Source organism: Pongo pygmaeus, chromosome 1, assembly GCF_028885625.2.
Source record: "Pongo pygmaeus isolate AG05252 chromosome 1, NHGRI_mPonPyg2-v2.0_pri, whole genome shotgun sequence".
In the NCBI taxonomy this organism is placed as follows: Eukaryota; Metazoa; Chordata; class Mammalia; order Primates; family Hominidae; genus Pongo; species Pongo pygmaeus.
In genome coordinates, this window is record NC_072373.2 from 126,054,609 (window position 1) to 126,080,806 (window position 26,198).

A 26,198-nucleotide genomic window follows, 5' to 3' on the forward strand; every position below is an offset into this window, starting at 1 on the left:
ACAACTAAAAATAAATTTACATGCAAGGTATGGAAGAACACTAAAATGTGTTTGTGGTAAAAGATTGTACAAGGGCATAAAAATGTAAATCTTGCCTGTGGAAAAAGGAAAAGAAAAAAAAAAAACAATGTTAATTGTAAAATGTGGCTTTCCTTCCCTTGTACAGATTTTTCATGTAATAAAGAAGAATAATGAAATATTTGGTTTGCCTTATTGGTAGACTGCCAAGGAGAGAAAAGAGTAGACAAGAGACAGACTGTTTGGAAAGCTAAGTCTTCCATCTTAACGAGTAAAGAATTTTATCTAGTTTTAAAATTTCTGAGTCATCATTTTGCCAAAATAAATAACTTATGTGTAAACTGGAATTGTATTTCATACTATCAAGTGTTTTAAACCTCTAATTACTAATTAGAGCTATTAGTAAAAATTAATGAAATATAAGTAGTACTGTATGTGTAAGAATAGAAACACTCTTGGCTATTGTTTTGAGAACATGCATTTAATTTTAAATTTTACAATTTAGATTCAGCATAAATTACAATAAATGGATCTTCAGCAGAGTTACTAATAGAAAAATGAGCTTTGCCATCGTCAGAAATGTAGATTTTAATGCCTGTGCATTTGCCATTAATTTTATCTCCAGAAATGACATCACAGTATGTGCCAGCAGGAAGACCAGTTTGCAAAGTTGAAGAAAATGACCTGTAAAATAAAATTTAAGGTTTATCTTCAATACAATGGAAATCAAGAATACAGACTAACAGAAACAAACAGCATAACTTTATGTTGTAGAAACCTAAGCAGTGAAGTCTTATTAAGAAGAAAACCCATATGCCTCTCTAGTAGGTGTAAATAGCTTTCTAGGACCAAAAGTAACCTTACAGAAATCCTAGCAATTCTCTGGTCAGTAGTGAAAATATTACCAAAAAATCAAAGTTTGAAGAATGTCACTGAGATTGGCAGGAATGGTCACACTTTGATAAAAGTGCTACCTTGGTAAAATCAAATTTGTTTTCAACTGAACTTAATAACAATCACTTATTACTTTTAAAAATTTAAAGGGTATTATTTTTTAACCTCTTCCAATGAGGTCAAAAAGAATTTGGGTTGTACACAAAAACAATCTAGCATTTCTATGAAGAAGTGATAGTTTGAAATATAAAGCTTTTTCACAAAAACTTATTTCAGTATTTCCATCCACAAAAGAAAGAAATTAAAGAACTACACATGGGCATTTTTGACAGGAAAGAGATCAACCTGAGTTATACATTTCTGTATTTATTTATTTTTCATCAGTGAAATACTATTTATACTAGAGTGAGCTATGTATGAGTATCAGTTGGCCTTCGACAGGGACAGTTCAACTATTTGCACTGTGGTCTTCTGAGCTATATGTTAGGGAATCATTTATACTTCAGGTAAAGGATATAAGAATCACAGATGAAAGGCCAATAATGAGGAGTTTCCAAACTAAAACTCAAATCTCCTGAATCAAAACATTAACCGCAAGATACATATTAATTATACATATGCTTAAAAAATATTTGTGACAAGGAGACAGAGAAGTGAAGAAAGTATACCAAAAAAATAGGTAGAGCAGTCATTGAGAAAAAGAGTTAGAAATAAAGCTATTTTAGTACTCAGGCAGCATTTTTCCATGATTAAAAAAGCAGGATTATAAGACACTTTTTTTAATGATTTCTCAATCCTTATATTGATTACTTTGTGTATTTTGTGGCGTGTGTAGATGAGCATATGCATGTGCATTCTATATATGCATAAGATATTGCAAGGTTGCACAGAAATGATTCTGGTTAACAGAAAGCACTTATGAAAACAGTAGAATGAAGGAGTAACAACCATCATCCTTTTGCTTCTACCCATTTTTGATCTCTCTTGTCTCCTTCTCCACTGACTAAATGATTTTTCAGATATGATGAAAGTCAATGAACAGAAAAAAAAGAATAAAACAAGAACATACTGGTACAAAATATTATTTTCAATTGATATTTACTTACCAGTCATCATTGTTGAAAAAAATGAATCCTTTGTTTCCTCTCCCAAAAGCAACTTGGTTGCTCCCATTATCATACCAGTTTGTAAAAGGCTGCCCATCCACTACATTGTGGAAAATAACCATGTTCCTAAAAACACAATACCATATAAAGCATTGATATTCTTAAACTTCAACAGTTTTAAATAAAATGCTAAGGAAAGTTTACTATTAGAAGACATGTCTAAATACATATTCTCACCTTATTTGGCGACATGGATGTTCAGAGACCCAGTCATTGCCACAAGTAGTGTCTGGATTAATAGTAACTTCTTTAATTACTCCATTATCATTTGGTGGCCCAACCCAATCATTAACATCCTTAATTAGGGGGGAAAAAGCCAAATTTACCATGCATCTATTTACCTTTTCTTTCTCCTTCACACCAAACCCAACTTATCCTGCTACTTGTGTCTCTGCATTCAGTGACTTTATCTAGACACCAATGCCTTCAGTAATTTTGTAGCCCTTTACTGGCTCTTCATCATCTCTCTATCCCCTGTTTTCTTTTGGCATATTTCAAACAAATGTAACAAATTTTTATCCTCTCCTTTTCATTCCAAGGAACTGCAAAGGCATCTTTGCTGTGTCACCCAGGATGGAGTACAGTGGCATGATCATAGCTCACTGCAGCCTTTATCTCCCAGGCTCAAGTGATCCTCCCATCACAGCCTCCCAAGAAGCTAAGACTGTTGGGGTGCACCACCGCAACCAGCTAATTATTTTTTTTAATTTTCCGTAGAGACTAGATCTTGCTAGCTTGCCCAGATAGGTCTTGAACTCCTCAGGTCAGCTGATCTTCTTGCCTGGCCTCACAAAGTGCTGGGATTACAGGTGTGAGCCACTGCACCTGGCCTGCAATAGCTTCTCAACATCACTGTAAGCCACGCAGTGTCATTGAAATGGGAAGAGCATTAGTACTAGAAACACCAGGATTAAAACATAGGCTCTATTAGTAGTAGCTGAGAACATTTAATCAATATACATCATATCTCTTTGTCTCAGTTTCCTCATTTGTAAAATGGCAATATTGTTTTATTTGCTATAAATATGAAGTAATATATGTGAAAATGCCTTGAATGTGACATGTGGTAAATAAATATTAGAATCCTTCATGCTTCTTTTTAGATAAATGTACAAAACAATACATCTGAACATTATTTATAAATTGACCATATTTTTAATATTATGTTTTTCTGATTGGCGCTTTAAAAAATCTTCAGTAAAAAACCCAGAGTAACCTTAGGAAGTTTTTCAGTGTTGACATTGGAATCATATCATATGGTGAAAAGTGAACAAAACTAAGAGTTTTTAGCATGCAGCATTCCTGGCAAAGTGGAAATTGTTATAGTAATAGAAAAATACTCTGTGACTCCTAACATCAGAAATAAGACCAATTAGCAGAAATTATAAGAAGTTGGCTCAATATAAATGTATACCTTCTAAATATTAAAGCTGTTTAACAATAGAATCCATTGCTATGCAAAGTAGGGAACTTCTGAAACTGAAGGGAATCTAAAAAAAGCTAGCTAGATATCTGTGTGACTCATAGGAAGGAGGAATTTCTGCTTTAGTTCTGAAGTCTCTGATGCTGTTTCTGAACCATTTAGTTTAAAAGAAAACCTTCTACAGACAGTGGCTGGCAGATTCTCCTAGCTGAATAACACCCTTCCTTTTACAACTCAGTGTCTGAGAGGTTTTGTCTGCCGCTCGTCCTGCTTTATTTCTTGGTTCCCTCACCGGGAAGTGAGGTAACTGATGGACAGCTGAAGCAGATACTTAGGCACCTTATGCCTGCCCTGTGGAGCATCCCTGCAGGTGTATTTGGCCAGGCTGATTGACAGGATCCAAACATGGCTCCCGGGTTGGAAATTGCCCCAGTTGAATGCCTCACCAGAGCAATGTGTAGCTGGCCCTCATGGAGGATAAACACAGTGTCTGATCACCAGGAAGGAACAGGAACTTGGAGTCCAGACATCTGAAACTTAATAAGACAAGTCTTTTGACCTTGCCCCACTCCACCTGAGTGGAAGCGTGGCCTCATCACCCACAATGTGCCTGTACCCAGATCAATTTCCATATAGAGATTCCAAGTTACAGCTAGTTTTAGATCCTCCACAGTGGTTAAAAGGACAGGCAGCAACAGTACTAGTAGCAAAGGGAGAGTTAGTTAAGGAAAGTTCTTACTCCAATAGCCAAGAGAAGCCAGCAGCTTAAGTTCTGTTTGACCTGGAACCCGAGGATTCAAGGCAGGAGATGGCACCAACATTCCCCCACCCTTGTCAAGCGGGGTGGTGCAGTTTTCCTGAGCCCACAGCCCCTAGGCCACACAGAGTAGACAAGAAGGAAAGTGAAACTGCAGGAAAAACTCCTCACCTGCTTGCCCACTTATTGCCCAAGACTGGAATTCAAATGCCCCTGAGAGAGCAGTGATATACTAGGACAGATGAGGTCGGACACATGGTAGAAAGGCATGCCTTTGTTTATCACCCTTTTACCTCTGCTGACATACTCAATTGGAAAAATAACACTCCATCTTACACTGAAAACCTTCAAGCCCTAGTTGACGTGCTTCAAACAATTATCCAGACTCAGAATCCTACTTAGGCCGATTGCCACCAGCTACCCATGTACCTCTTTAACACAGATGTAAGGGGAAGGGTGCTGCAGGCAGCAGCTAAATGGCTGGAGGAACACATCTCAGCCAATTATCAAAATCCCCAAGAATACATAGGATTTCAGCTGCCAGGAATGAACCCTCAATAGGATCCAAATGAAGGACCAGATATGGAGAGGCTAAGACTGTACCCAGAGGCATTAATTGAAAGGTTGAAAAAAAGGGCTCAAAAAGTTACCAATGTAAAGAAATTTTCTGAAGTCATCCAAGGAAAGGAGGAAAGCCCAGCCCAGTTCTATGAAAGACTGTGTGAGGCCTATCATATGTACACTCCTTTGGATCCGGAGAGTCCTGAAAATCAGTGTATGATTAATACAGCCTTAGTTAGTCAGGGCACGGAAGATATCTGGAGAAAATTGCAAAAACAGGAGAAGTTTGCAGGAATGAGTACCTTGCTGAGGCTTGCAATCAATCAAGCCCCTGGACTCATTGAACTTAAGCCTAAGACGCAGTCAATCTGATAAAAGCAGTATCCTGTTCCCAGGGAAGCCCTTAAGGGAATACAGACTCATATTAAATGCTTACAAGCCTTTAGAATTCTAGTTCCTTGCCAGTCTCCATGGAAAAGCCCCCTCCTACCTGTCCCTAAACAAAGGACCAAAGACTATCGACCCGTACAGGACTTACGCTTAGTAAACCAAGTTACAGTGACTTTGTACTTGACAGTTCCTAAGCCTTACACACTCTTAGGATTGCCACCAGCTGAAGAAAGCTGGTTTACTTGCCTAGACTGGAAAGATGCCTTCTTTAGCATCAGGCTATCTCCTGAGAGCCAAAAGCTGTTTGCTTTTGAGTAGGAAGATCCGGAGCCAGGGGTCACCATTCCGTACACATAGACTCGGCTTCCCAAAAGATTCAAAATTTCCCCCACCATCTTTGGGGAGGCATTGGCTGGAGATCTCCAAATGTTTCCTGCTAAAGACCTAGGCTGTGTCCTGCTCCAGTATATAAACGACCTTCTGCTAGGATGCTCCATGGCATTCGGGTGTGCAAAATGGATGGGTGCCCTGCTTCGACAACTGGAGGACTGTGGATAGAAAGTGTCCAAAAAGAAAGCTCAGATCTGCAGACAGCAGGTACACTACCTAGGGTTCACTATTTCCAAAGGGGAGTGCAGCCTAAGGTCAGAAAGTTAGCAGGTCATCTGCAGCCTACCAGAACTTAAAACCAGGAGGCAAGTAAGAGAATTTTTAGGAGCTGTGAGGTTTTGCAGACTCTAGATTCCAAGCTTTGCGGTGCTAGCCAAACCATTGTATGGAGTTACAAAGTGGGGTGACAGAGAGCCTTTTAAATCGAGGCCTCTACAACAACAAGAATTTTATAAGTTAAAAGAAAAACTTATGTCAGTCCCAGCTTTAAGTTTACCATATTAGATAAAGCCCTTCACACTCTATGTGTCAGAAAGAGAATAAGTGGCAGTAGGAGGTTCAACTCAAACTGTAGGTCCCTGGCCAAGACCAGTGGCCTAACTCTCAAAACAACAAGATGGGGTTTCTAAAGGCTGGCCTCCATGTCTGAGAGCCTTGGCTTCAATGGCCTTGTTAGCACAAGAAGCAGATAAGCTGACCCTTAGATGGAACCTAAATATGAAAGCCCCCCATGTGGTGGTAACTCTAGAGAACACCAAAAGACAACATTGGCTAACAAATGCTGTATTAACTAAACACCAAAGCTTGTTATGTGAGAAGTCCCGCATACCCATAGAAGTCTGTAAAACTTTAAATCCTGCCACTTTGCTCCCAGTATCAGACAGCCCTACTAAACATAACTGTGCAGAGGTGTTGGACAATGTCTATTCTAGCAGACCAGATCTTCAAGAACAGTCATAGGCATCAGTAGATTTGGAGTTCTACATGGGCAGAAGCAGCTTCATGAACCCGCAAGGAGAAAGGTGCGCAGGACATGCGATTTTAACCTCAGATGATGTTGTTGAAGCTAAGCCATTGCCTCAGAGCCCTTTGGCCCATAAAGCAAAACTCTTTGCTCTAACTCGGGCTCTAGTACTCAGTGAAGGTAAGACTGTAAACAGCTATACTGATACTCGAGATGCCATTTTAACCCTTCAAGTACATGTAGCATTGTATAAAGAAAAAGGCCTGTTAAATTCTAGAGGAAAAGACATAAAGTATCAACAGGAAATTCTATGATGATTAGAAGCAGTGTAGAAACCCCAAAAGGTGGCAGTCATGCATTGCAGGGGACATCAGCGAGTTTCCACCTTGGTGAACCAAGGAAAGTACCGAGCAGACACAGAGGCATGAAAAGCAGCATCTACTCTTTACCAGGCATCATTCACAGCCCCACTACACCCTCAAATGCTTGATCTGGTACCAACTTATTCTAAAAAGGAAAAAGATTTTCTTCAGACAGAGGGAGGACAAACAATAAAGGAAAGATATATAAAGTTACCAGATGGAAGAATAGCTGTGTCACAGCTGCTAGGAGCCACAGTCATGATGGCTGTACATGAAACTACCCATTTAGGCCAAGATTCACTTGAAAAGTTGTTAGGCCAGTATTTCCACATCTCACACTTGCCACCTCTCACTACAACAGTAGCACAGTGATGCCTTACCTGTGGACAGCACAATGCAAAGCAAGTCACCTCTGTGCTTCCTGGCATACAAACCTATGGAACAGCTCCTTTTGAAGATCTTCAAGTGGACTTCACAGAGATTCCTAAATGTAGAAGTAACAAGTATTTACTGGCTCTAGTGTGTACTTACTCTAAGTAGGTGGAGGCTTATCCAACATGAACTGAAAAAGCTCCTAAAGTAACCCCTGTGCTTCTTTGAGATCTCATCCCTAGGTTTGAACTGCCTCTATGAATCAGCTCAAATAATAGGGCAGCATTTGTGGCTGACTTGGTATGGAAGACAGCAAAGGTATTAAGAATCTCATAGAAGTTACATGCCACTTACCGACTTCAGAGTTCCGGAAAGGTGGAGCGAATGAATCAAAGTATCAAAAATAGTTTCAGGAAAGTGTGTCAAGAAACAGGATTAAAATAAATACAAGTCCTTCCCATAGTATTCGTTAAAATTAAGTGTATCCCTTCTAAGATAACAGCATACTCCCCCCTTGAAATTCTGTATCATAGGCCTCCTTCCATACTGGGAAGACTTCCAGGTACTCCCCAAGAGTTAGGTGAGATTGAATTACAGCAGCAGCTACAGGCCTTAGGGAAAATTACTCAGACTATCTCAACTTGAGTAAATGAGAGGTGCCCAGTCAGCTGATTTTCCCCAGTTCACCCTTTTCCTCCAGGTGACCGTGTGTGGATCAAGGACTGGAACATGGCTCCACTGTGACCACAGTGGAAAGGACCTCAGAACACTATCCTGACCACTCTCACAGCTTTAAAGGTTGAAGAAATCCCAGCCTAGATTCACCACAGCCTCTTGAAGCCTGCAGCCACTGAGACCTAGGAGGCCAAACCAAGCCTGGACAATCCCTGAAAATGACCTTGAAGAAAATGACAAGCCCTGCTTGAGTCACAACTGGAAGCTGACTAGTCTACCCAAGGCCAAAGTATGAGGAAAATCATCGTAGGACTTATTTTCCTTATAACATGGACCTGTGTGGTCAAAGCTTCCACTACTTCTTCCCACACAGAGGACTGCCTTCAGGGCATACATCAAGTCACTGAAGTAGGACAAGTTAAGACAATCTTTTTATTTTACAGCTATTATGAATGTCTAAGAACTCCAAAAAGAACCTGTTTGTATAATAACACCCAGTACTAAGTATGTAATCCAGGAAGTGACCAGCCCAATGTGTGCTATAAGCCCTCTAAAACCCCCATGATCACAATGTTTGAAGTAAGACTGAGAACTTGTCGTTCTCCAAGTGACACAAGTAAAGTCATAGCTAGAACAGAAGAAAGAAGAGTCCCCAAAAATGAAGCTTTAAAATTTGATGTGTGTGCCACTATTAATAGTAAACATCATAGGTTAAGATGCATTTCTCTAAGTTAGAAAAAAGTTACACAGCAGAAAATAAGTACATCTGTCAAGAACCATGTTTATGTAAGATGTGTCAATACTGGTCTTGCATCATTTAGGCTACTTAGAAGAGAAAGAAAAAAGATCCTGTATGACCCTAAAAAGGAAAAGTCAGCCCCTCCTGCATGAGTGGGAGCTGCAACCCTTTAAAGTTGATCATCACAAACCCCTCAGACCCAAAGTGGAATAAAAGAAAATATGTAACATTAGGCATTGATAGAAAAGGACTAGAATGTATTGAAACCATCCAAATAAAAGAAGAAGTTCAAAAACCCTCTCTGGAACCAGTATTTCAGACTTTCTATGATGAACTAAATGTTCCAGTACCTGAGATTCCAGAAGATACTAAAAATATTTTTGCAATTAGCTGAACATGTAGCTCTATCTCTACAAGTCACTTCATGTTATGTTTGTGGAAGAACCATAACAGGAGATCAACGGCTGTAAGAAGCCTGAGAATGCATTCCTACAGATTCACTTCCTGATGAATTCCCAGACCAAAAGAACCACTCTGCCAATTTTTAGGTTCTAAAAGTCTCAATTATTAGACAGTATTGCATAGCTAGAGAAATAAAAGATTTTCTCATCCTGTAAACAGCTTAGCTGTCTTAGGCAAAAACTGTGTAATGGTACCACAAAAATAGTTACATGGTAGAGTTCCAATTACACAGAAAGAAATCCATTCATTAAATTTCCAAAGTTGCAGACTGTTTGGGCCAGTCAAGAATTCCAGCAGGAATGGATAGCCCCCACCAGGTTATGCTAAATATATAGACACAAAACTTATGCTAAGCTGCCTGACCAGTGGGCAGGTGGCTGTGTACTTGGCACCATGAAGCCGTCTTTCTTCTTAGTGCCCATAAAAACAGGTGAACTTCTAGGCTTCCCAGTCTTTGTTTCCCAGGCAAAATGAAGCATAGCCATAAGTGGTTAGAAAGATGATGAATGGCCCCCTGAAAGAATCATATCATGCTATGGACCCACCACTTAGGCACAAGATGGCTCATGAGGATATCGAACCCACATCTACATGCTCAACTGAATCATACAGTTACAAGCTGTTTTAGAAATTGTTACTAACACTACTGGTCAAGCCTTGACTGTTCTTGCCCTTCAAGAGACTCTAATGAAAAACGCTATCTATCCAAATAGACTAGATCTTAACTATTTGCTAGCAGCTGAAGAAAAAGTTTATAGAAAATTCAACCTTACTTATTATTGTCTACACACAAATGATCAAGGACAAGTAGTTGAGGATATAGTTAAGGATACAGCAAAACTGGCACATGTTCTTGTGCAAGTGTGGCACAGACTCAATCCAGAAGCCGTGTTTGGACATTAGTTACCACCAATAGGAGGATTTAAAACTCTTATAATAGAGGTAATAATAGAAAGAGGAAGCTGCTTACTGCTCCCTTGTCTGATACCTCTATTTCTCCAAACAATAAAAAATTTTGTCACTCCCTTAGTTCACCAAAAGACTTCAGCACAAGCATACTACATAAATCACTATCAATCTATTGCACAGAAGACCATAAATAATAAAAGTGAGAGCTCCCACTAACAAAACAGAGTAAAAGTCTCAAAGTGAAAAAATGAGAGGAAAGACCCTCTCCTCTTGTTTTATATTGTTATCTACTCAGTAAAATCACAAGAAGTAAAACCAAAGACAGGTAGCCTGGCGCCAGGCCCGAAACCAGGCCTGGGCTTGGTTGGCCTAAACCCAGTAGTTAAAAATCAACACATGATTTAGAAGCCAATGTTATTCATAGATTCCAGACATTATAAAGAAGAACACTGTGAAACTCCCTGCCCTATTCCATTTCTCCCTGAGCAGTGGTGCATGTAGTCCTTGTCACATATCCCTCGCTTGCTCAAATCAAAGGCAACCCTTTCATGTGAAATCTTTAGTGTTGTGAGCCCTTAAAAAGGAGAGAAATTGTGCACTCAAGGAGCTCATATTTTGAAACAGTAGCTGGCCTATGTTCCCAGCTGAATAAAGCCCTTCCTTCTACAACTTGGTGTCTGAGAGGTTTTGTCTGAGGTTCATCCTGCTACAATGTAAGATACAAGTTTCAAGGACAACTTCTTTCCAAAGTCTTATTCCAGTTTGGTGCAGCTAACATGAGGTGTATTTTTTAATTTACCTGACCAAAGGCACAAAGGGAGAACACATTCTTTTTTTAATTGTCTATATAGAGTCAGAAGTTGAGTCTTTTACAGGATTGAAATAAAACAGAATATTCCAACTGGACTAAGATCATATGGTGTGCACTTGTTAATATGAACATTTATTTACAGATATTGTTGTTATAAAAAGCATTATAATGAACATCTGTATACATGTTTACACATGGGTAATTCTGTGTGCTAGATAAACGTATGTGAAACTTGAAGCATATTTTTATATTTTCATATTATGCAAAATTGCCCTTACAAATGTATCAAATTTTACTCTCTATTAGCAACACATTACAGCACCTTTTGTCACACTCCCACCAAAAATTAATATTAACATAGCTCTAATTTTTGACTAACAGATTAAAAATGATTTCGGCTGGGAGCTGTGGCTCACACCTGTAATCCCAGCACTTTGGGAAGCTGAGGCAGGCAGATCACGAGGGCAGGAGATGGAGACCATCTTGGCTTACATGGTGAAACCCTGTCTCTACTAAAATCACAAAAAATTAGCCGAATGTGGTGGTGAGTGCCTGTAGTCCCAGCTACTTTGGAGGCTGAGGCAGGAGAATGGCGGTATGAACTTTGGAGGTGGAGCTTGCAGTGAGCCCAGATCGCGCCAATGCACTCCAGCCTGGGTGACAGAGGGAGACTCCATCTCAAAAAAAAAAAAAAAAAAAAAAAAGATTTGTGTTTTTCCCAGTTACTAGCAAGGCTGAACATCATTTCACATTTTTTGACCTTTTGAGTTTTCTCTTGAAATTTGCTTTTTCCTTTTCCCATCTAGTTTTACTTTAATTATTATATTTTTTTCTTATGGAATGTTTCGAGTTTTTGTGTTGTTATCATTTGCCATGTATTGCAAATCTATTGTCCTAATATATCACTGTTTTCTGATGTCTTTCCAGTGACAATTTAAGCAATCAACAATTTAGGCAATTCAACAAAAACTTGAAAAAGACAAAACAAATCAAAACGAGAAGTTCCACAGACAGATTGAAAAAATAGAACCCAAACTAAAATTATGGAGGTAAAGAATAAAATAAATGAGAGAAATAATGTAAAATAAAAAAATCGACAGCAAAATTGATCAAGAAGAAAGAATCTGTGAATTTGTTTCAGCCAGGAACAACCTGCAAAGGGTATTTCAGAGATAAGTTCTCTTCAACCTAGATAATATCTGTTGTCTCTTTCACCTGAAGTTCAGCTGTCAAAGAGACTATACCAGTTCATCTTCCTTCTAGTCTTATTACTGGGCCTTTTGCCAATAAAGAGAGTGCAGAGATTGAAGGTCAACAGTTTTAATTACTTCCTCACACTGCTGAATGAAGTTTGTTCAACAATTGCCAAGCTGACCATCAAACATATTCTTTGCTATTGCTTACAACACTTCCTGACTGCTAAAATTGCATTTGTGTATAGCCTCAAAGCCCAGCATATCCCAGTAACTCACTGTTCAAAATAATAAATATTTGATTAGGTCTTTAAGTCTAAAGACCTCAAAATTTCTAAGAAGTTTGTGACATGGACTAAATCTGTTGGTTATTTTCTTTATATATCAGTCCAGATGTCACTGTGTTATTATTTCTACACTGGTTCTTTTTTTTTTTTTTTTTTTTTTTTGAGATGGAGTGTCACTCTATCTCCCAGGCTGCAGTGCAGTGGCACAATCTCGGCTCACTGCAAACTCTGCCTCCCAGGTTCATGACATTTTCCTGCCATGATGTAACACATCATGTTAAGGATGTAACACAACAGGGACATCACTTGTGCAAGTGTGGCACAGACTCAATCCAGGAGCCATGTTTAGACATTAGTTACCACCAATAGGAGGATTTAAAACTCTCATAATAGAGATAATAATAGTAATAGGAAGCTACTTACTGCTCCCTTGTCTGATATCTCTATTTCTCCAAACAATAAAAAACTTTCTCATTCCCTTAGTTCACCAAAAGGCTTCAGCACAAGCAGACTACATAAATCACTATCAATGTATTGCACAGAAGAACATAAATAATAAAAGTGAGAGCTCCCACTAACAAAACTGAGTAAAAGTCTCGAGGTTAAAAAACAAGAGAAGAGAAAGACCCTCTCCTCTTGTTTTATATTGTTTTCTACTCAGTAAAACAACAAGGAAGTAAAACCAAAGACAGGAAGCCTGGCGCCAGGCCCAAAACCAGGCCTAGACCTGGTTGGCCTAAACCCAGTAGTTAAAAATCAACTTATGATTTAGAAACCTATGTTATTCATGGATTCCAGACACTATATAGAAAAACACTGTGGAACTCCCTGCCCTGTTCTATTTCTCCCTGACCAGTGGTGCATATAGTCCTTGTCACATATCCCTCACTTGCTCAAATCAAAGGCTACCTTTTCATGTGAAATCTTAAGGTTGTGAGCCCTTAAAAAGGACAGAAATTGTGCACTCGAGGAGCTCATATTTTGAGACAGTATCTGGTTGATGCTCCCAGCTGAATAAAGCCCTTCCTTCTACAACTTGGTGTCTGAGAGGTTGTGTCTGTGGCTCACCCTGCTACAATGTCAGATACAAGCTTCAAGGACAACTTCTTTCCAAAGTCTTATTCCAGTTTGGTGTGGCTAGCATGAGGTGTTTCTTAATTTACCTGACCAAATGCACAAAGGGAGAACATATTCTTTTTTTAATTGTCTATATAAAGTCAGAAGTTGAGTCTTGTAAAGGATTGAAATAAAACAGAATATTCCAATTGGACTGAGATCATATGGTGTGCACTTGTTAATATGAAAATTTATTTCCAAATATTGTTGTTATAAAAAGCATTATAATGAACATCTGTATACATATTTACACATGGGTAATTCTGTATGCTAGATAAACGTATGTGAAACTTGAAGCATATTTTTATATTTTCACATTATGCAAAATTGCCCTTACAAATGTATCAAATTTTACTTTCTATTAGCAACATATTGTAGCACCTTTTGCCACACTCCCACCATTATCATAACTCTAATTTTTGGCTAACAGATGAAAAATGATTTGGGCCATTGCTTTTGGTGTTTTAGACATGAAGTCCTTGCCCATGCCTATGTCCTGAATGGTAATGCCTAGGTTTTCTTCTAGGGTTTTTATGGTTTTAGGTCTAACATTTAAGTCTTTAATCCATCTTGAATTGATTTTTTACAAGGCGTAAGGAAGGATCCAGTTTCAGCTTTCTCCATATGGCTAGCCAGTTTTCCCAGCACCATTTATTAAATAGGGAATCCTTTCCCCATTTCTTGTTTTTGTCAGGTTTGTCAAAGATCAGATAGTTGTAGATATGTGGCATTATTTCTGAGGGCTCTGTTCTGTTCCATTGATCTATATCTCTCTTTTGGTACCAGTACCATGCTGTTTTGGATACTGTAGCCTTGTAGTATAGTTTGAAGTCAGGTAGTGTGATGCCTTCAGCTTTGTTCTTTTGGTTTAGGATTGACTTGGCGATGTGGGCTCTTTTTTGGTTCCATATGAACTTTAAAGTAGTTTATTCCAATTCTGTGAAAAAAGTCATTGGTAGCTTGATGGGGATGGCATTCAATCTGTAAATTACCTTGGGAAGGATGGCCATTTTCATGATATTGATTCTTCCTACCCATGAGCATGGAATGTTCTTCCATTTGTTTGTATCCTCTTTAATTTCCTTGAGCAGTGGTTTGTAGTTCTCCTTGAAGAGGTCCTTCACATCCCTTGTAAGTTGGATTCCTAGGTATTTTATTCTCTTTGAAGCAATTGTGAATGGGAGTTCACTCATGATTTGGCTCTCTGTTTGTCTGTTATTGATGTATAAGAATGCTTGTGATTTTTGTACATTGATTTTGTATCCTGAGACTTTGCTGAAGTTGCTTATCAGCTTAAGGAGATTTTGGGCTGAGACAATGTGGTTTTCTAGATATACAATCATGTCATCTGCAAACAGGGACAATTTGACTTCCTCTTTTCCTAATTGAATACTCTTGCTTTACTTCTCCTGCCTAATTGCCCTGGCCAGAACTTCCAACACTATGTTGAATAGAAGTGGTGAGAGAGGGCATCCCTGTCTCATGACAGTTTTCAAAGGGAATGCTTCCAGTTTTTGCCCATTCAGTATGATATTGGCTGTGGCTTTGTCATAGATAGCTCTTATTTATTTTGAGATACGTCCCATCAATACCTAATTTATTGAGAGTTTTTAGCATGAAGGGTTGTTGAGTTTTGTCAAAGGCTTTTTCTGCATCTATTGAGATAATCATGTGGTTTTTGTCTTTGGTTCTGTTTATATGCTGGATTACATTTTTTGATTTGCATATATTGAACCAGCCTTGCATCCCAGGGATGAAGCCCACTTGATCATGGTGGATAAGCTTTTTGATGTGCTGCTGGATTCTGTTTGCCAGTATTTCATTGAGGATTTTTGCATCAATGTTCATCAAGGATATTGTTCTAAAATTCTCTTTTTTTGTTGTGTCTCTGCCAGACTTTGGTATCAGGATGATGCTGGCCTCATAAAATGAGTTAGGGAGGATTCTCTCCTTTTCTATTGATTGGAATAGTTTCAGAAGGAATGGTACCAGCTCCTCCTTGTACCTCTGGTAGAATTCAGCTGTGAATCCACCTTGTCCTGGACTCTTTTTAGTTGGTAAGCTATTGATTATTGCCACATTTTCAGCTCCTGTTATTGGTCTATTCAGAGATTCAACTTCTTCCTCGTTTAGTCTTGGGAGGGTGTATGTGTTGAGGAATTTATCCATTTCTTCTAGATTTTCTAGTTTATTTGCATAGAGGTGTTTGTAATATTCTCTGATGGTAGTTTGTATTTCTGTGGGATCGGTGGTGATATCCCCTTTATCATTTTTTATTGCATCTATTTGATTCTTCTCTCTTTTTTTCTTTATTAATCTTGCTAGTGGTCTATCAATTTTGTTGACCCTTTCAAAAAACCATCTCCTGGATTCATTTATTTTTTGAAGGGTTTTTTGCGTCTCTATTTCCTTCAGAAGCCAAAATTGACAAATGGGATCTAATTAAACTAAAGAGCTTCTGCACAGCAAAGGAAACTACCATCAGACTGAACAGGCAGCCTACAAAATGGGAGAAAATCTTCACAACCTACTCATCTGACAAAGGGCTAATATCCAGAATCTACAATGAACTCCAACAAATTTACAAGAAAAAAACAAACAACCCCATCAAAAACTGGGCAAAGGGCATGAGCAGACACTTCTCTAAAGAAGACATTCATGCAGCCATAAAATACATGAAAAAATGCTCACCATCACTGCCCATCAGAGAAATGCAAATCAAAACCACAATGAGATACCATCTCACACCAGTTAGAATGGCAATCATTAAAAAGTCAGGAAACAACAGGTGCTGGAGAGGATGTGGAGAAAGAGGAACACTTTTACACTGTTGGTGGGACTGTACACTAGTTCAACCATTGTGGAAGTCAGTGTGGCGATTCCTCAGGGATCTAGAACTAGAAATTCCATTCAACCCAGCCATCCCATTACTGGGTATATACCCAAAGGACTATAAATCATGCTGCTATAAAGACACATGCACACGTATGTTTATTGTGGCATTATTCACAATAGCAAAGACTTGGAACCAACCCAAATGTCCAACAATGATAGACTGGATTAAGAAAATGTGGCACATATACACCATGGAATACTATGCAGCCATAAAAAATGATGAGTTCATGTCCTTTGTAGGGACATGGATGAAATTGGAAATCATCATTCTCAGTAAACTATCGCAAGAACAAAAAGCCAAACACCGCATATTCTCACTCATAGGTGGGAACTGAACAATGAGAACACATGGACACAGGAAGGGGAACATCACACTCTGGAGACTGTTGTGGGGTGGGGGGAGGGGGGAGGGATAGCATTAGGAGATATACCTAATGCTAGATGACGAGTTAGTGGGTGCAGCGCACCAGCATGTCACATGTATACATATGCAACTTACCTGCACATTGCGCACATGTACCATAAAACCTAAAGTATAATAATAATAATAATAATAATTTTAAAAAAATTAAAAAAAATGATTTGGGCTGGGCGCTGTGGCTCACGCCTGTAATCCCAGCACTTTGGGAAGATGAGGCAGGCAGATCACGAGTTCAGGAGACGGAAACCATCCTGGCTAACACGGTGAAACGCTTTCTCTACTAAAAACACAAAAAATTAGCCAGACGTGGTAGTGAGCGCCTGTAGTCCCAGCTACTTTGGAGGCTGAGCCAGGAGAATGGCGGTATGAACTTGGGAGCCAGAGCTTGCAGTGAGCCCAGATCGCGCCAATGCACTCCAGCCTGGGCGACAGAGGAATACTCCATCTCAAAAAAAAAAAAAAAAAAAAAAAGATTTGTGTTTTTCCCAGTTACTAACAAGGCTGAACATCATTTCACATTTTTTGGCCTTTTGAGTTTTCTCTTGAAATTTCATTCTTCCTTTTCCCATCTAGTTTTACTTTAATTATTATGGTTTTTCTAATTGAATGTTTCGAGTTTTTATGTTGTTGTCATTTGTCATGTATTGCAAATCTATTGTCCTAATATATCGCTGTTTTTTGAAATCTTTCCAGGGCCAGTTTATGCAATCTTTGATGCTGGTTAGAATTAAGACAGTGCTAAAGGTATGCCTGAATTATTATTTTTTGTTCAACTACAGTCATGCATTGTTAATGACAGGAGTATGTTCTGAACAGAAAGCCTTTAGGTAATTAAGCCACTGTAAAATCGTCATAGAATGTTCTTCATTAACCTAGATGGCATAGCCTATTCCTCCTAGGCTACAAACGTATAAAGCATGTTACTGTATTGAATACATTAGGCAACTGTAACACAGTGTACTTGTGTATCTAAATACATTTAAACATAGGAAATTTCCAATAAAAACATGGCATAATAAACTTAAGTAGACCACCATCATATATGCGGTGCACAACTGTATTCACCACGCAAACGGTTTTAAGTTTTAAAGTGGTTATTTGTTTAACTACAGTGGCTCCCTGCCCCTCCATATCCGTGACGAATTGGTTCCAGGACCCACAATGGATACTTAAAGCAATAACTGCTCCAGTCCTTTATATGAAATGTAGTATTTTCATATAAACTTTACATCATCTCAGATTAGTTATAATAACTAATGCAACGTAAGTGCTATGTCAAAAGTTGTGATACTGTGTTGTTTAGAATGCAATGATAAGAAAAATGTCAACACATGTTCAGTATAGATGCAATCAACCTTTCTCTTGTCTTATCCATAGATCGTGTTTAATAGGATTAGATTTAAGACTACGTGGGAAGGAGGATGGGAAGAGAGACAGAGGAACAATGCATTAATGATTTTTACAACTTAACAATGTATTAAGTTGTTGGGATTACAAGCATGACCCATTATGCCAGCAATGGTAGGTTGTTTTTTTTTTTTTTCAAAGTTACATGTCATTATTTTTATATTGAAATATATTTTCATACTTTTTTTGAAATATTACTGATAACTTGGAACCCAAAGTCTGGAAACCATTGAACAAATTTATTTCAATAGTCTCTTTCAATGTTAATATTCTCTGATCCTATGATTTATTCTTCTCTTGACTTTCTACATCCTAATGTCAATATGAAAATTAAAGAACTTAAGGAAATGTGGCTGTATCAATCAGGACAGAATAGGTTATTCAACAGTAATAAAATAAACTAAAATTTTTCAGCGGCTTTCAATAACCAAATTTCTCATGTTCAACTAGTATCAACAAAGGCAGTCTCATTAGTCCCTTTGTAAGGTCACAAAAACTTCATTTAGACACATGCTTTAGTAATCGGGAAGTCCCCAAAGTAAAACAATCTTTCTGCTCACATTTCACAGCCAAAGCAAATCACATGGACATTCCCAAATTCAACAGGATGGGAGAATTTCATTTGCAGGGACGATCACTAATATTTCTGAACAATAGTGCACTGCATATATGAGATCAGAAATAAAAACTGTAAGAGGAAAAATAAAACAATTTTCCCTGGAGTGAACATTTGAAAAACAAGAAACACGAGTTTAAATTTATATTCCTAAAGAAAAATACAATATATACAGAGCTTCTCACACTCAACTTCAATCTCTTACACCTCCATCCTTTCCTTCGATAGCACGACATTCGATTCCTTCCAAGTATAGATAATCATCTCTATGCATGTTTTTGTGACTTACTGCATTAATGTTCCCATAAATAAAATGTAATGGTATTTTATGTAGTTAACTTTTTCTAAGCTTTGAAACTTTTCTTAAAATTGCTCACATCTTCTTAAATTTTGGATATTCAAAGATTCTGGTAGATAAATACCACACAAAGTGCAATTTTATAATTAACAAATAAGTAAAATAAAATTTCTTATGTAAAATACTTTTTTTTCAATGTTACTCCATCACCCAGGCTGGAATGCAATGGCACAATCTCAGCTCACTGCGAATCACCCGCTCTGGGTTCAAACGATTCTCCTCCCTCAGCCTCCCAAGTAGCTGGGAGCACAGGCACACGCAACCATACCCAGCAATTTTTTTTGTTTGTTTGTTTTTTTGTACTTTTCTTAGAGACCGGGTCTCACTGTATTGGCCAGGCTGGCCTCAAACTCCTGACGTCACGTTGAACCGCCTGCATTGGCCACCCAAAGTGCTGGGATTACAGGCGTGAGCCACTGTGCCTGGCCTCTTTTTTTCATTTCTAATTGACACCTTTTTAATGGATATAACTGCCTCAAGTCTTTATATACTAGTCATAGATGTCCTAGACCTATTTGATTTCCTAGCTTTTTCTTCATTGCTTTGACCTTGTGCATGTTGGATACAGGTTATATCTTTCCTGATGCTTTTTCAGTGTTTTGTGTGTGCGTATGTGTGTGTGTGTATGATTTTCTTTTAGCTTCTATGTGGACACACTATATAACATTTGTTTTCAGAAAACATAGGGTGGGATATTTCGCAGTTTAAACACTTGGGATGAGAACTCTCTATTCCTCTTGAAAACCATCAGTTCCATGTCTTAGGTGTCTGACACAGGTGCTTAGCTCACATATCTACTGAATAATCCTAATGAGTTCATTATTTTTTATTAGGCATTACTAAAAATAATTAAACAAATAAAGTGTCTTACACTTGACACATTAAAGAAATTTCCATTACTCACAAAAGGAAGTACTGTCTTCTCACAGAGTATTAAAGGTAAAATAATGAATACAAGCACTCAGCACAGTTCTTGTTGAGATTTCAAAATTCATTTAGATAATCCTTTCAATCTCCTAGGTTCTCATTTTTTGAATTCATCTCCTTCATTAACCTTGCCTCTACGCTACTCCCATCTTCACATCCTAAAACTTATACTCAATAAGTACTATATACTTAGTACTATTCTACTGTACTTAGTATACTATACTTAGTACTATTATATAATATTATACTCTAATATTTTCAATTTCAGTCACCCCACTCTTATTTAAATCTCCCAAATTTCTAGTTCCTACTTCCAGAACTCCATTGTATCTTCAACCACACAGCAATCGACAATTGATCATACCATTTTCCAATATCTAAACATTCTTTATTTCCTCACTTTACTCCTTAACCCAGATTACTTTCCATATCCCTCTTTTATAGTCATTCTCTTAAATGTATCAACATCTCATCACTAACTGTTTTATTCACCTAGAGAAATCTCATCTTTAGTTAAACTGAATTCTTTACTTATTCCATGATAGCAACTATGTTGAACTCAACTGGAGAAAAACACAGAACCGCATTGGCTGATAACATTTAAATAAACCACAGATTACCTAAGACTCTGTTTACTTTCCTACAACCCTAGCTATTCATGTTACATCTCCTTTTCCTTCCTTAATCATTCGTGACTTCCTCCCTCTTTATGAGCTTGTTTCCTATTTCACTGAGAAAATATCACAAAAAAATTGACATACGCCTCCTATCTACTGAACTACAAACATATGGACCTCCATATTCTGCCTTTCACCCTACTATTACTAATGAGATGTTTGTGTGCCTATCTCTAAAACTAACTCTTCTATTTGTATACCAGGTCTATGGCTTCAGCAATATCCTTCTGTTCCTGCATTATGCTTTTTCTGTCTGCTGAATCAGTCCCATTAGCATACAAACCTGCTATATCATCGATAATAAAATAGTTTTTTGATACTATATTACCCTCGATTAACAACCCGTTTCTCATATCCCCTTGAAAGCAAGACTCCTGAAGTTTTGTCTTCAGTACTCACTATACTAAATTCCTCTCCAACATTCTCTTGAATACCTCCTCTTACTCCTCACATCCACCAAGTTTGTCAGCCTCAAGGTCCCAACGGTTGCTCTACCCAGTGCTTAATGCTAAGAATTCATCTTCCCTAACTCATCAACAGAGCTAATATATTTGATCACTCCTTCCTGTTTGAGATACTTTCTTCATTTAGCTTCTACCTATTCCTCCTTGGTCATCTTTAATAGTTCTTGAACAATTTGATATCTCACCATTGGGATGCTCCAGGGTTCACATCTCCATGCTTCTAATTCCTGTCTCTAATGTTCTTACTCTTCCTACCTCACGATGCTGTAAAAAGGTAGGAAGCTATGATTCACAATAGCATTTTTACAGAAGAGCTGAGTCTTTCTGGGCAGTGCCTCTAAGGTAAAGGTGTAATCAGAGACTCAGAAAAGTATCTATAAGAATGAATCAAATTAAAAAATGCTTTCCTACATATATACAGCTGAAACTCATTTCATTAAAGGAAGAGAATAATTTTATGTGGGAAATATTTTCACCTTTGAGTGTTGTTCTGACAGATGAAATATTTGGGGGTACAAAAATGGAAGACTGTATTACAGGAAGGATACAAATTTCTAAATTGGGATAAATCCCCCACTTCCAAAAAAAAAAAAGCCTAATAAAACTCAAAGCCAGAGAAATATAAAATAATTACAGAAAAACAAGATTACCATTTTAAAAATGTGAAACTGCATTGATATCCATGTAAGAATTTTTAAAAGGCAGTAATTGTAATCACAAAATTTACATTATAAAATTGCCTTAAAAAGAAATTGATGTAATCATCTAGTTATGTTCTCCTCCAAGTGTTAAACCAGGTAAAGAAAAAATGCAAACACTATTCTATTGGAAAGAAAACAATTTATTGAATTTGAGGAAAGTCATTAAAATGCATATAATATTTTCCAATTCACTGATTGAAAGGCATACAGATTTAATTTTTAAATACACTTTCAAAGCTGTTACACACAGTTCCACAGTCCGGGTGATCAATTTCTTCCTCTCAAAATTGGAAAGAACTTGAAGGACATGGGATTCAAAAGAAACCTAAAATATCATAAAACCCATTAAAAATAATAAGTATAACACAGATCATTAGTTTACAAATCACTGAGGGCTGAGCCCTTTATATTTAGAAAATTAGCGAATCATGTCAGTATAAGAAAATTTCTCTAAATAAACCACTTATGAAGAAACTGATTTATAGCATTTGCAATATCATTTTAAATATGCCTATAGAAAAATGAGTACATTTTCAATATCTATAGGTTTTTTAGTTTTAAGGTGATAATAACTGATTTTTGAATTGTTTTCATAGAACTAAAAATAGTATCAGATGTTTCAACAAAGAAACACAAAGGCTCTAACCCTTTATTTTCCTAGTTATTAATATAAGGTTGGATGCCGACCTTGATACTAGGTACCTAACCATTTTACTCTCACAAAGCAGTATACAAACAGGTCAGTCGTTAGAATTACTAAGGAAACCTTTTTAAATCTGATTCTGATACGCCATTCCTAGAGATTCAGATGTATTTGTTCTAGGATAGAGTATAGGGAACTTTATGCATAAAATCTCTTCCTTGATGGTTCTCAACCTCGGTTGCACATTAAAATCAGTTTGAGAGGTATATTGCAACATCTGTGCTACACTCCCAACACATTAAATCAAAATTCTGACCAAGGGAACCAGACATCAACATATTTCTTAAGGAGAAATATGTTTTTTTAGGAGGGAGATGATGTCACTCTGTCACCTAGGCTAGAATACAGTGGGGTGAACACGGCTCACTGCAACCTCACCCTCGGGGGCTCAAGTGATCCTCTTGCCATAGTCTGCCAAGTAGCTGAGACCAGAGGTGCAAGCTGTTTATATTACTGGCTATTTATCCAGAGGAAAATAAATGAGTATATCAAAGAGATAACCACACTCACATGTTTATTCCACGATGCACAATAGCAAAAATATGAAATCATCCTGTGTCTGTCAATGGATGAATGAATAAAAGCAACTTGGTGTATATATATATATATATATATATATATATATATATGTATATATATATATATATATGTATATATATGTGTGTATATATATATGTGTGTGTATATATATGTGTATATATATATGCATACACACATATATGTATATATATACATACACATGCACATAAATATGTGTATCTATACACACATGCATATATGTGTATCTATACACACATGCATATATGTGTATCTATACACACATGCATATATGTGTATCTACACACACATGCATATATGTGTATCTACACACACATGTATATATGTGTATCTATACACACGTGTATATATGTGTATCTATATACACGTGTGTATAGATACACATATATATACACTTGTATATGTATACATATATGTACACAACTGTATATATACACAAATTATATATGTATATACACACATGTATATACATGTACATATATAAACACATGTATATACACACACGTATATATGTATATATACACATATATACACACGTATATATATGTATACACACGTATATATGTATATACACACACGTATATATGTATATACACACGTATATATGTATATACACACACGTATATATACGTGTATATACACACACGTATATATACGTGTATATACACACACGTATATACGTGTATATACACACATGTATATATATATATGTGTATATACACACATATATAAACACAAATGTGTATATATACATATATATATACACAGTAGAATACTTTTTATTGATAAAAAAGAAGGAAATTTTATCATTTACAGCAAGATGGATGGAACTGGAAGTTATTGTGTTAGGTGAAATAAGCCAAGCACAGAAAGACAAGTATCACATGTTCTTTTTCTTATGTGAAAGCTAAAAATATTGATCTCATGGAGGTAGAGAATAGAATAATAAATTGATACCAGAGGCTGCAAAGAGTTTCTGTGGGTGGGAGGAATAAAGAAAAGTTTGTTGATAGGTCCAAACATACAGTTAGTAGGAAGACATAAGTTCTAATATTTCATAGCAGTGTAAGGTGACTACATATAATCAGCAATTTATTGTATATTCCAAAATAGCTAAAGGACTTGAAATGTTCTTAACATATGAAAATAATACTTGAGGTCATGGACACCCTGGATACTTTGACTTGATCATTATAAAGTAGAGGCAGGTAACTAAATATTACATAAACCCTATGTGTATCTACAAATTTATTAATGAATAAATCTTCCTCTTCTACAATAAAATTTTATTATTGTTCATCTGACTGAGAATTCATGATGATTTAGAGGTTATTTGGCAAAATGTTTCCTGTGCAAAGCAAGCCTTTCTTCCTATATTGTTCAAATTATTAAAATAATATAAATACGTATATAACTTCAAAAAATGATATTTAAAATATTGTTCTACCGCACTCAATCTTTTAATGTCACTGCTATTATGTTTTCCAATAACAGCTAATAATTTAGCACTGTCTTTAAATTAAGTTCTCTATTAGCCTATTTGTTTTTGTCAACAAACTTACAGAGAGGAATTTAGGTCCAAAAAATTTAAATAGCTTGTTTCGCATTACTTAGCAAATATATTGTATTTTTGATGTGTGACTCCAGATGCTATCTGTGGTTTTACACCAGTACTCCAATGCTAATCTCATTTTAATACACTATAGGAGAACTATTTTCTCTCTCTCTGAAAACTTGCAGCATAGCTTTTTATATGATTTTCAGAAATATAAGAATAATATTTCTATCAACAGTTTATTTCTTATCTATGCATATTCTTAAGCTCATAATTTTCTCTCTCCTATTTTCCCTAAAATTTATTCAAACTCATTTTAATTAGATTTTTAGTTTTATGGTGGTATAATTCACAAATAAAAATTATATATATGTATTCGAAATATACATATATATATATTTATTCAATGTGTATAAAATGAGGTTTTGAGTTTCTTTAAATTAGCCCTAGTTGAGGAAGGCAAATGCTTACCGGTACATACTAAAAAGTATTTAGGGCAATGCTGCTTAATATAAACTTTCTAACTACCAATTAATAGACTACTCCAATGCTTGTTTGGGTTTCCTTTTCACTGCAGCATTTTTTCAACTAATATATATCTTGAAAATAGTAAAATACATAAATCTTAAGCATATAGCATTATAAATTTTATAAGTATATATATCCCTATCATCACCACCCAAATCAAGCAAGATATGGAAGACTTCCAGCTCCCACACCCCTCTCTCTTGCACTTTCTCAACCAGTTACTCACCAAAGGTAGTCATTATCGTGAACTCTATCACGATGGATTTCCCTGCCCCTCAATTTCATATAAATGGAAACTTGCTATATGGATTCTTTTGAGTCTGACTTCTTTCACTCAGTTGAAATTTGTGAGAGTCATCTATGTTTCGTTTAGCAGCAATTCTATGTTTTTTGTAGCAGCATTGTTTCATTCCTGTGTGGTATTCCACTGCAGGAAGCAAAAGTAATTTATTTATTCATTCTACTGTGGATGGGGATTTGTTTTGTTTTTAGTTTAGAAGTTATGACAAATCAGTGATTTTATTTGATAATAACCCTAGGAGTTGCTGAGTTATACAGAACTGATTGCCTTACACACATTATTTAAGTTGTGCCTACTCTTGTATATATTTAATCCTTGATCTGTTGGTCTCTCTACTGTTTGGAACAAACCTGGAGTTCCCTATAGGAAACTGATGTCTTTTTTTTCCTGTTCTCAACTTCTATTTTAGGTTCAGGTGGTACATGTGCAGGTTTGTTACATGGGTAATTGCATGTTTCTGGGGTTTGGTGTACAAATGATTTGATCACCCAGCTAGTGAGCGTAGTCCCCAGCAGGTAGTGTTTTGACCCTCACTCTCCTCTCACCCTGCACCTATCAAGTATATTTTAACACGATTTTCACAATGAAGCCAATTAAC

The 26,198-nt window shown here is 36.8% G+C and overlaps 1 protein-coding gene across 1 annotated transcript; it reads right to left on the reverse strand.

Moving 5' to 3' along the window:
• Positions 1-480: 480 nt before the first annotated feature.
• LOC129021073 (pancreatic alpha-amylase-like) lies at positions 481-2,416 on the reverse strand. The gene is made up of 3 exons (XM_054466145.1): positions 2,256-2,416; positions 2,019-2,144; positions 481-702 (listed from the first exon to the last, which is right to left on the reverse strand). Exons 1-3 carry the CDS (start codon positions 2,405-2,407, stop codon positions 513-515), a joined length of 468 nt encoding a protein of 155 aa, XP_054322120.1. The 5' UTR covers positions 2,408-2,416; the 3' UTR covers positions 481-512.
• Between the last annotated feature and the right edge of the window lie 23,782 nt (positions 2,417-26,198).

Excerpts from the sequence above, each read along its gene's own strand:
- LOC129021073 (XM_054466145.1), bottom strand. The coding sequence starts at position 2,407 with ATGGTAAATTTGGCTTTTTCCCCCCTAATTAAGGATGTTAATGATTGG. Across the intron at positions 2,145-2,255 it reads CATCCATGTCGCCAAATAAG|GAACATGGTTATTTTCCACA; the intron begins GTGAGAATATGT and ends TTGTGTTTTTAG. Across the intron at positions 703-2,018 it reads TTTTTCAACAATGATGACTG|GTCATTTTCTTCAACTTTGC; the intron begins GTAAGTAAATAT and ends TTTATTTTACAG.